At 50.4% G+C, this 11,789-nt stretch overlaps 2 protein-coding genes across 3 annotated transcripts in view; both read right to left on the bottom strand.

Moving 5' to 3' along the window:
* Positions 1–4,656, bottom strand: part of Igdcc3 (immunoglobulin superfamily DCC subclass member 3) — a 45,397-nt gene extending 40,741 nt beyond the window's left edge. Inside the window, exons 1-2 of the mRNA XM_021207805.2 lie at positions 4,512–4,656; positions 1,472–1,777 (exon numbers count right to left, since the gene is read on the bottom strand). Of these exons, the coding sequence (XP_021063464.1) occupies positions 1,472–1,777; positions 4,512–4,656 (451 nt within the window). The remainder of the gene's footprint in view (positions 1–1,471; positions 1,778–4,511) is intronic.
* A 3,460-nt stretch (positions 4,657–8,116) lies between these two features.
* Positions 8,117–11,789, bottom strand: part of Igdcc4 (immunoglobulin superfamily DCC subclass member 4) — a 35,179-nt gene continuing 31,506 nt past the window's right edge. For both annotated transcript variants that reach the window (XM_021206648.1, XM_021206649.1), the window contains exons 19-20: positions 11,405–11,569; positions 8,117–10,949 (exon numbers count right to left, since the gene is read on the bottom strand). In XM_021206648.1, the coding sequence (XP_021062307.1) occupies positions 10,533–10,949; positions 11,405–11,569 (582 nt within the window). In that variant the 3' untranslated portion in view covers positions 8,117–10,532. The remainder of the gene's footprint in view (positions 10,950–11,404; positions 11,570–11,789) is intronic.

Raw genomic sequence — 11,789 nt, 5'->3', positions numbered from 1 at the left:
TGTGTGTATGTGTGTGCATGTGCGTGCATGCATGTGTGTGTGTGTGTGCGTGCATGCGTGTGTGTATGTGTGTGCATGTGCGTGCATGCATGTGTGTGTGTGTGTGTGTATGTGTAGGCCAGAGGTCAATTTCAGGTGTCTTCCTCAGCAACATGATCCACCATGTTTTCTTTCCTTGGCACCTGAGGCTTGCCAATTCAGCTGCGCTGTCTGGACAGTGGGCTTCAGGAATCCTCCTGTCTCCAGTTCCCCAGCATTGGGATTCAGACTGCTGCTACCACACCTGGATTTTTATAAGGATTCTAGGGATCAGACCCAGGTCCTCAAGCCTGTGCAGCAACGACTTGGCCAACTAGGTTGTTTCCCCAGCACCTAGTGTACGTTTTTGTTGTTTTGCTTTTTTTGTTTTGTTTTGTTTTGTTTTTCGAGACAGGATTTCTCTGTGTAGCCCTGGCTGTTCTGGAACTCACTCTGTAGACCAGGCTGGCTTCGAACTCAGAAATCTGCCTGCCTCTACCTCCCAAGTGCTGGGATCAAAGGCCTGTGCCACCACGCCCAGCTGTTGTTTTGCTTTTAAAGAAAAAATTTGACCAGTTTGAGACTCATTACTGGCATAGTGAAGTCTTATCCTACTCGGAGTGTTTCAAAGTTAACCTGTAATTAAAATTTTCATGTCACTAAAATGTCCCTTCAAAAATCTAAGTGCCCCCACATAGAAATTTTTCTATTTTCAAACACTAGAACCATACTTAATGGACCAGGATGCTCGTGTATGACATACATGTGAAAACCTTCATAGGCCAAAGGAAGGCATGGATGAGGCCCTGCCTCCAGCCTGTGAGTCTTTGGCTTCATTCTTGTCAGTTTACATTCCAGTCACGAAAAAAGAGCACACGACATAACTGTGCCATCTAAAGTCACCACTGTGCCACCTGTCAACTGAGCCAAGCTAAAAAGTCTGTTCTCGGGCCGGTGAGATGGCTCAGTGGGTAAGAGCACTGACTGCTCTTCTGAAGGTCCTGAGTTCAAATCCCAGCAACCACATGGTGGCTCACAACCACCCTTAATGATATCTGATGCCCTCATCTGATGTGTCTGAAGACAGCTACAGTGTACTTATGTATAATAATAAATCTTTGAGCCAGAGCGAGCAGGAGTTGACGGGAGCCGACTGGAGTGAGCAGAGGTCCTAAAAATTCAATTCCCAACAACCACATAAAGGCTTACAACCATCTGTTCAGCTACAGAGCACTCATACACATAAAATAAATAAATCTTTTAAGAAGAAGAAGAAGAAGAAGAAGAAGAAGAAGAAGAAGAAGAAGAAGAAGAAGAAGAAGAAGAAGAAGAAGAAGAAAGTCTGTTCTTTTGAGCTTTACAAAATATAAGCCTCCTCCTGGGCCCTTGTGATGTAGACTGACCCCGGTCACCAGTCTGGTTTATACAAGGGACAAAAGGGACACGTACTTACTTGCAGCCTGGATACGAGCTTTCCGACTGACCAGCAGCCCAAAGCGGTTCTGAGCCACACATTCATAGTCACCCTCATCTGAAGGGCTACCTCCTTGCTCCAGCCTGAAGTGGTGGATCAGCAAGGAGCCATTGGCCAGCAGGGTGGTATGAACGCCCTCCGGTAGCTCTGCTCCATTCTTCCTCCAGGAGACTTGCACTGGAGGGGTGCCCTCCACTTTGCAGCCCAGCACTATAGGCTGCCCAGGGTTGGCAATATCATCATTTGGCTCCACAGAAAATGCCAGTTCAGCAGAATGGCCCAGACCTGAATTAGGAAAGGGGAATGAAAGAAAAGGAGTTGTGAGCACAAAGTATACATACAGCCAGGAAGAATTCCATACACAGAGTTGTCAAGTTCCATAGTCCCATGTACCCACTGCATGGCTGTGGTGTATCTGTCAGCTTAATAGGAGTCCCTAATGTACACAGAAACTTTATGTATTACAAATGCCATCCCGTGCAGTGTTCTACTTAAATTCAACCACTGTAGAAGGGCGAATATCATTTATACCACTCACTCTTTCACAAATAAGAAAACTGAAACCTGGAGATGTTAGGTGACTTGCCCAGGACCTCACAATTGATCTTTGCAAATCTGAGTCTTGGAGGGTTGGAGAGATGGCTCAGTGGTTAAAAACACTTGCTGCTCTTCCAGAGGACTCAGGTTCAATTTCCAGCACCCACATGGGGAACATAGCCACCATCTGTACCCAGTCTTGAGGGTCTGATACCCTTTATTGGCCTCCATGGAAGCCAGGTGTGGAGATGCACAGACATGTAAGGAAGAAAAGCACCCTTGCACATGAAATGAACTAAGATTTGTAGAAAATCAGAGCCTCAAAGGCAAGACTGATCTCCACACTCTGCCTCCGCTTCCGTGATCACCCGGCATAGGCACTGAAGTCTTACAGACGTTCAGGATGGAATCTTAAAAATTCAGTGTGATCCCAGCTTCTCCTCATCAACTATTTAAATCAAGGAACAGCAATGTGGCTTGCGTCGCATGGTCGTTTGACATGATTAACAAGAGAGCGCTGCAGAAAATTAAAATCCCTAAAGCAATGCAAAGGGCTAAGATGTAGCTCATTTGGTAGAATGTTTGCCTCGAATGCATAAAATCCTGGTTTCCTTCCCCAGCACTGAAACCCAGCATGGTTGCCTGTAATCCCAGCACTGGTGGGATGGAGGTGTGAGGACCAAGAATTAAAGTGAGAGGCATTTTGGCTTTTCACATACAAGGGAGACAACGATGTCCTCTCACTGTGATTAAAAACAAAAAACAAACAAACAAAAACAATTAAGCCTCATTTGGGCCATGCACCTTTAATCCCAGCTCTCAGGAGGCAGAGTCAGGTGGATCTCTTGAGTCCCAAGCCAGCCTGATCTACAGAGGAAATTTCAGGGCAGCCAGTGCTACACAAAGAAACCCTGTCTCCAAAAAACCCTAAAAAGTGGAGTGAGATAGATATAAATTAGGTTTCCATTTGCTGGTAAAAATCTCGGAGACTTGGTCCAGGGCTGGTAGGGAGACCCAGGTATAAACCCAGTATTCAGGATACAGGCTGTGTGTGGCCCGTCCCTCTTATCCCATGCTCTGGGTGTTGTTTCTTTGGCCTTTGTTATAAGGAGAGTTGGGGAATAGTAAAGATCAATTTACATTTCCCAAATTTAGCAGAAAACGCTTGTGAACCTAGAATCTTCACTCCCAGCCAGGTAAACTCAGGATAAAAAAGAGCGGGAGGTGAGCGTGGGAGGGATGAATGAATCAGGGCCCAGGCAGAAGGAATAAGCTCTCATATCCCAGAGTTGACAGCAAGTCTCTCCAGCAAGTGAGTTACCAGATCAGTTATGCCTTCACTCCAAGAGAAACAAGCCCTCCTGGTCTAAAGGGGCGGGCACCAAGCCCCCACCTCACATTTCCAGGGAACTAGTGACCCTGGACCCGGCTCCTCACTCGCAGACTCAAGCCCCTCCCCGCTGGGTGAGACCTAGTGGGGTGGAGGGTCTAGGCATTGCCTCCACTGTAGGGTAAGGACAGTTTAAGACACTTCAGGCTCACAGTCGTTCAAATCCTTTACATCCTCCACATATCCTAAGTCTGAGCCGCCTCCTCCCCCAATCCAACCCCGCTATAGCTATCGGGGATAAAGTTTCTCTTGAGTGCAGATGCAATATTTTGCTTTTTAGGAAGGAAGGGAAGGAAAGAATAATCCAAATGTGTGTCTACGAAGGACTTGAGAAAGAGGAGGGCTTAGATCCATATCCTTCTTTGCTGAGATGAATCTTTTACAGCCCGGGAGGAAGCGACGGGTGGTCGGGAGAACCCAGGGCAGGGACTCCTAGAGAGCTCCCTCGGGGAAGGGCGGGGCCCTGGGTAGCACCGCAGGCAGGCTCTTGCCCTGGGCGACCCTTTCCTCTAGCTCTCCCAGCCCTTGGCAGGATCGCCCACTCCGTCCACCAGGAATCTTTCCTTCCTGTTCGTCCGATACCCCCTGAACCCAGTCCCAGCTCTAAACCCTGGGTGGATGCCTTCTCAGCCCACTGCAGTAGAGTCCCGGACCCCGACCCCGATCTGCCGCTTCCGGCTTCGTTCGCCTCGGGCTACTCAGGGTCCCCAGCCGAGCTCTGTGCACCCGGGCTCGCCTTCCTCGGCTGGGACTCCTCCGCTCTTTCTCCTCCGGCTTGTTTCCTCCACTCCGCACTGCCAGCCTGCCTTCCCAACTCCCGCTTTGCTCCGCTCCCAGCTCCTCTGCCCAGAATCGGAGTCCTGCCCTGAACCTATCCTGAGCCCCGGAGGCGTAGAGAACCGAGCCCCGGCCCTCTCCCGGGGTTCTCCCGCCGAACCCCTGCAGTCCTTCAAACTACCGGCAACCCTGCCGGAGTGGGTTTCCCCGTGCCCGCAGCGCGCTGTCCCGCCAGGTCCCTCCAGCACGCGCTCCTAGCGCAGGTCCCCGCAGTGTCCCGGGGTCCGCCCCTCTCGCTTAGGTCCTGAGGCTCACCCAGGCTTGGCGCAGGCAGCCGCAACAGCAGCAGCAGCAGCAGCAGCAACGGCGGCGGCGGCGGCAGCAGCAGCAACGGCGGCAGAAACCGGGGCCGGCGCAGCGCGGGCAGGCGGCGCGGGGACGCGGTGCGCGGCTCAGCCATCGGTCTCTCGGTCCGCTGGGCTCGGCGACGCACGGCGCTGCTCGGGGCGGGGGGTGTCTCACGGGCTCACAGCGTCCCGCGGGGCCGGCACCGGGGCCGGGGCCGGGGCTCGGGCCGGGGCCGAGCCCGGGCGGCGGGAGGCTGGGGCCGCATGCCGGCCTTAGCGGGGATCGGGTATCACGGAGAGCGCCGCTTGCGCCATCTTGCACCCACCGCGGCGATCTGTCAGCCGCGCCCGGGGTGCGCGCTCCGCACTCCGCCCGCGCCCGCACCGCCCTCCTTCTCTGCCCGCCGCCCCCCTCTCCTCCCCTCCCCCAGCCCCCTCTCCCTGGAGGCCGGGTCTGGGGAACAAAAGAGCCGGCGAGCGCTTTAAGCGGCCGGACATTCCCGGCTGCGCAGCGGACGCGCCCCCTGCGCTTTGAACTGCAGCCGGAGCTGACGCGCCGACCCGGGCTGCAGTAGGGTATCCGCTCCTCGTGGTCCGTCTGGACTTGAGGATCTGGGAAAGTGAAGACTGTGAGAGAGAGGGTCCCAGCTGCGGAAAAACACGCAAAACTGAGGGGTTTGCGCCCCCCTCCCTACTTTCTCAGCGGTGTATCTTCTACTATGCCCAACTCTGTTTTTTAAAGACAATTCCCTTAAAACTGCTCAAAGTTGTTAGACTTTCGGTATCCTCTAGGTTCCTTGTCCTATTGAAGGGATGAGTCCTGTAGCCTCAAGACTGGCCTCTCAAGACTAAGTTAGGGCACTCCCGTAGGTGATCTGTGAAGAGCACCCCTAACATGACAGTAAGAGCCCCATAGAAACCTGAGACCCCTCCCAGTTCTGCCTGCTGTCCAGCCCAGTCATTCTCACCGAGTTGGTCTGAAACCTGAAGACAACACTATCTTCCCTCAACTTTGCGGATCTTTAAGAACAAGGGTTCAGGTAAATGACCTGTAGCTGGGTCAGCACACTGGAAGGTACAGTCGCCAGCAACATCTCTTTGCCATAGTATCCAATGTCTCACATATGGGAAGACAGCTGTTCAGAGAGACATATATGTGCTGCCCAAGGAGATGCCGAGTCTTGCCTTTTTACTACTGTATGCAGCCGTGTGTTGGGGTCCAACTTGATGGGGCAATCCATCAAAACTACAGAGCACCCACTTCATCCTGGTGGCAGTGTCTGTCTCTGGCAGGATTTAAAGGTAAGAGTGTAATGGTTTCTCACCTCTCCTAGCCCAGCGTGGCCTTGAATCCACTTTGTAGTAGAGGGTGACCTTGGACTGTTTAATCCCCCTGCCTCCACCTTCCGAGGAGTACAAGTATTTGTCCCCATGCTTTCATACAAGTAAGTAAAGATGGCTTGGGGCCAACGAATGGTTCAGCAGGGAAGGGAACCTGCAGCCAAGCCTGACTCACCAGCATCCCTGGAGCCTACATGGTTGAAAAAAAAAAGTGACACCCATAGGAAATTATTCTGTGACAGTGAGCCACACTTGCTCCATGGCACATGTACAAACACACACACACACACACATAGACACATACACACACACACTCACACAGAGTAAATAAATAAAATGTCTTGCAATTCTCTAATTTAAAAAACTTTCCAGGATAATAGCACACATCTTTAATCCCAGCACTTGGGAAGCAGAGGCAAGTGAATCTCTGTGAGTTCAAGGCCACCTTTTGATCTACATATAGAGTTTTAGGGCAGCCAGGGCTATATAGTGAGACCCTGTCTAAAACAACACAACCAAAACAAAAACAAAAAGCCAGGCAGAGGTGGCACACACCTTTAATCCCAGCACTCAGGAGGCAGAGGCAGGGGATCACTGTGAATATGAGGGCAGCCTGGTCTATAGAGCTAGTTCCAGGACAACTAGGGCTACACACAGAGAAACACTGTCTCGACCCCCCCCCCCAAAGTAAATAGATAGATAGATAGATAGATAGATAGATAGATAGATAGATAGATAAATAAAACAGAAAACCTTTAGGCCTCTAGAAATCGGATGTCTGTTCACAGGCAGATCTGCATTAATCTGAGCCTGAGAAGATAGCCTGCAATGCTGTGAGCAGAGCAGAGACCCCCGATCTGCCACTGCCACAAAAGGATTCATTGAGGAAGGACCAGAGTGAGGCCTCTACAGACAACAGGGAAGGTAGTACTGAGGAAGGGGCCTCCTTGCAGCCGAAAGTCCTGGAATGCCCTCCTGCAGGCCTTGAATTATCAACCACCCCTTATTGGCATGTTCTGGACTCCAGAGAGGTCAAATTGATGTCCTGAATTGCTGTCATTTTAAATTCATCTTGACAAGTGTTTAATTCTTCTTTATCACAACCCGTGGTCTGAGAGTGATATGCAAATAATGGCTATTCTGCTGCATGCAAAATGTGCAGTATCTCTCTGTATGATCTGTCAATTAACTCTGAGCCTGGCCCACCAGCTTCTTTGGGGGTGGTCTTGGGCATGCCAGCCTCTGCTGGCCTATGATTCCTTCCAGTGAAAAGGTACTTTCTGGACTCCTTGAAGATCTCAGCAGAGGGCAGCTGTCAGCTGTGATCCTGAGATGTGTGGAGTACGGGTCTGAGCATGGAGAGTTCCGAGGCTGTGTACACACCTGAGGGTGTTTGTGAAGAAGAGCATGCAGGGTGAACCTGACGGGTCACTGATAGCAGGTACATCCCAGGTTAGCTATGATGCAGCTCAACTTGTTGGTGGACCACAATGCATGTCACAATTTCAAAGGGTTGGCAGGGATCTGATACACTCCTCCAACTTAAGAGGCATGCATGTGGTGTGCCTGTGTACATGCAGGCAAACACTCATTACACATGCTAGGTAAGTATTCAAGTGCACAATGGCATTTGCAGTCCCACCTTTTTTTTTTTTTTTTTTTTTTTTTTTTTGGTTTTTCAAGACAGAGTTTCTCTGTGTAGCCCTGGCTGTCCTGGAACTCACTCTGTAGACCAGGCTGACCCAGAAATCCACCTGCCTCTGCCTCCCAAATGCTGGGATTAAAGGCCTGTGCCATCATACCTGGCTGAAGCTTTAGTTTTTTTTTTTTCTTGGACCATCTTCTTTCTACTCTCAAAATTTACTGTTTCCTATCCTGGAAGGAAATAAACCTCCTGGGCCAGGAAGACTGAGGAAATTCTAGTTGGTTGGTTCCAGAAAGAACACCACATGGTGTCTCACAACCATCGGTAATGAGATTGGATGCCCTCTTCTGGTGTGTCTGAAGACAGCTACAGTGTATTTACATATAATAAATAAATAAATCTTTAAAAAAAAGAGCCGGGCGGTGGTGGCCCAAGCCTTTAATCCCAGCACTTGGGAAGCAGAGGCAGGCGGATTTCTGAGTTCGAGGCCAGCATGGTCTACAGAGTGAGTTCTAGGACAGCCAGGACTATACAGAGAAACCCTGTCTCAAAAAAACCAAAAAATAAAAAAATAAAAGAGAGAGAGCAACATGTCTGGAAAATAGTTTATTAATTCTTTACAGGGACAGATACATGATCAACGCCTTAGTGTAACAATAAAGAATATCATATTTGTAAGGAGGAAGCATGATGCTGGAAAGTGCAATTAAATAACCCAGCACAAACTAAGCACAGGTAAATGAGTGAGCATGTAAGTATTGCGGACACTTGTCATGCTTGGAGAAAAGAAAAATTCTTAAGTGAGACTCCAAAGCACTTAAGGCATCCATAGCAAGCGACAAAGGGACGACTGCCCTGTAAAAGGCCAGCAGACTCTCCTAACAAGACCTGCTGCTACAAAGTCACAGAGCTAACACTCCCCAGTTACTCAGAACCCAAATCATATACAATGCTAGTGAGTTCTGGCTACTGTCTTATCAACTGTGAGTTATAGGCAGATACCAGATTTATTACTTATTTGCTTTTGAGAAACAATTTTCCACCCAGCCTAATGGGTTATAAATTGTCTCATTTGCAGCTATTTAATTTAAACCAGAACCTCAGTGCTTGTTAAACAAGAACATGAGGAATGACTATGTGATGTGATGCTAAGAGCCTACTGTTAAAAGGGTTATTTCATTCGAGGAAAGGGGGGAAAAATCTAACCAGGAAAACAAAATGAGGAGGCTTTTGACCTTCAGAGCAATGAAGAAACACACGGTGGTGTTGGCCGTGGCCACTTTGAATGCTACAGAAGTCGTTCAAGTGACAATCCTGTCTTTAATGAGATACGAAGCCAGCATTAATAATCTTTAGTGTTATCATAGGCTGGCTGAAGAGGGGAGGGGAAGGAAATGTGGGTGGGGTCAAACATGAGTGACACACGAGGCTAATAAACACAGACGCTTTTCAGAGCTTCAACTCCACTGAAAGACATAAAAAAATAAAATTAAATTAAAAAAAAAAGGGAAAATAGACTGGTTATTTCTAATTTGGCCCAGAAGCCAGAGCTAACGCTTGATGTGCCAGCCAGTTAAGATAGAAAGATGTGCAGCAAGAGAGCACAGATCCCACTGGAGTCAACAATCCTGGGACATGGCTGAGGTGAGAAATCAGAGATGGTATGGCGTTTGTGACTCAGGAAATACCAGTCTGGCTTGGCCCTGTGTGGTAAGATGATTTCGGGATTCAGTGTAAAGAAAGATAAAATAAAATGAGCCAGCCGCCCTTTTCCTATGCAAAGACTTCCCTTACAGCATCTTGGAGGAAACTCTTTGCTACCCTGAATCCGGGTTCAGGGCGCCAGGGTCAGGGAGCTGAGCCATGGCAGCCCCAGTGGCTCCCCTCTCCTCACCCCATTCAGTTTCAGCCAGGACTGCACATCAAGAGCATACACCCACCTCTCTGTGTAGATGGGTGGCAGCCATTTTTTTTTTCAGCCTCTTGGTTTCATTCCCTACCCCTTCTTGGGGGTTCTCCCGTGCAGCCTGGACTCATCTCTTCCATAGAAAACCTTCTCATCTCAATACCAAGGGGATGGCAGCCAGGGAACTACAAGGTCTTTTCCAGATCTACTTGGAGTGGGTCATCTGCCCAGGAAGGCGGTTGGCAGGGGAGCTGTGGGGACCCAGGGGTCACACTATGGTCTGAAGCAGACATGAGGTAGTCATGTTGTTAGAAAAGGGTGCATAGGTTGAACTCAGGGACAAGAAACACACGACATAAAGACAAGCATGGCAGACAGAAATGAAAACAGCAGTGAGGAAATAAGGGGCATCGTGGGAAAGAGAAAGGGCCCCAGGATAAGCCAGCAAGATGACATGAGACAGATCACCAGAAGAACAATGAAGGGGCAGAGAAGGATGGGGTCAAAAGAAGATTTCCCAAACCAGGCACTTCCCAGAGTACAAAATTAGGTACAGAGATGCTCAAAGGAGAGGGGAGCTGAGCTGGGTTCACCCAGCCATCTGGACCTTAGGAGTCCAGGGGGATGACAGCCCTGCTGTTGTAGGCTGCGGTGTCGTAGGTCGTGGAGTTGACTGGCACTCCGCTCAGCACAGCTGACAGAAGAGGAGCTGGCGCTGTCTTTGTAGACACAGCACTGGAGACACTCTCAGAGTGTAATAAAAGGCTAGGTGACAAGGCTAAAGCTCAAAGAGCTGGTACTGATCACGGTTATACCATCCTGCCATGGAGGGTCAATTAGCCACAGTGACTGCTACATAGGGACAGGTTTCCCAGCTCAACCAGCATACACACACGTGACTTCGCATGTGTCCATCACACAGAGCTGTGTCTCAAGTCCCTCCTGTATCACATATGTGATGCAGCATATGGGGGGGGAAGTAAAGTTCTCCCCCACCCCAGTCAAAGGATCCTAAGGCTCCAAGGACTTGTTGATATCTCTAGTACACACATGTGTGGCCATGCATGGCATGTCCCTGAACCATAACTGCCTTCTGCTCAGGGGACCTGAGCAGAGGAGACAGGGGCCCTGGGAAGGCTTGGGCTGACTGCTAGAGGACACAGGGCTTTGGGCTGGTAGCTTTTCCCAGTGGCCTCCTCTACAGCAGCGCTGGGCTGGAGGTCTGAGCAGGAGCAGGAGGCACTAGCTGCTTCTGGCAAGCAGGTGAGTCTCTCTGGCCCAGTGGTTGCTGGTTGGCACCCTCCCAGCTCCCTGCCCAGCCAGTCTGCTCCTTGAGACAGATCCACAGCTCCAGAGGTGGAAGGCAGAGTCTCTGCAGGCAGCGGTTCCTCTGGCTCCAGGTCTTGAAGGTGGAGGTCGGGGCATCCTTTGGATGCACCAAAGTCGGAGTGGACAATGACCTCGGCCTCCACCTGATTCCTGCAGGCTGGGGACGGCTTCTTTCTCCCGTTGCTCTGGCAGAGTGGAGAACAAAAGGCTAGGTGAGCGCCACTGAGAATGGTCTTCAGAAAAATGACCAACGTATGGGAGGGTGGAAGAGGCTGACTCCCCATTAGACAATACAAGCACATTTCCGCCCAAGCGGAGACGATGCTCAGGCTCTGGCAGAGACGAGAAATACAGGATGTCACACGTTTGCCCTCACTCAGGCTACCAGAAAGTACTAGACCCAGGACCTCCACAAAGAGCAGGAGGCGCCATATCTGAAGGGCTAAGGTCACCTTCAGATCCTCTGTAAGTCTACTGTGAGTCACTTAGGACCAGGTAAAGTAGGGAGTGCTCCACACTGGCTTCCTGTCACCCACTCCTCTTTGGAAGCTACAAGGTCTTCCAAATACACTTCTGTCCTTGGAGATGCATGGGGCCCCTTCCCTCCTGCCTCCCCCCTCCTCTCACAACACCGACCAACCTTTATGGCATCATACACCAGGGCCTGCAGCAGCAGTGTCTGTCCAGTTCCGGCTGGAGGCAACAGAGCACGGGTCAGAGCCGGTCTTGGGCCACTACTCTGGGGCAGCTCACAGCCTGCCCAGGAGCCTGCCCAGTTCGGTCCCCCTGCCTGAGCCCAGGAGATCTGCAGAGAAGGAAGAAGACAGTATGGGCATGCAGGGTCCAGAGCTGTGGACCCCTGTTATCCTCAGATAACACTAAACTTCATGCTAAAGCCCCACCCCCAGGCAGAGGTGAAAACTGAGGTAGGGAGAATAGGAAGGGCGACCCATAAGCCTAACAACACTTGATGTGCAAAATCTGAAGCTCCCAAGCTTGCTGGATTCTTCTTTTTTTTTTTTTTT

The sequence above is a fragment of the Mus pahari genome, chromosome 10 (assembly GCF_900095145.1).
Source record: "Mus pahari chromosome 10, PAHARI_EIJ_v1.1, whole genome shotgun sequence".
Taxonomy (NCBI): Eukaryota; Metazoa; Chordata; class Mammalia; order Rodentia; family Muridae; genus Mus; species Mus pahari.
Note: the sequence above shows the minus strand (reverse complement) of the source record. Positions and strands in the feature narration are given on the sequence as shown.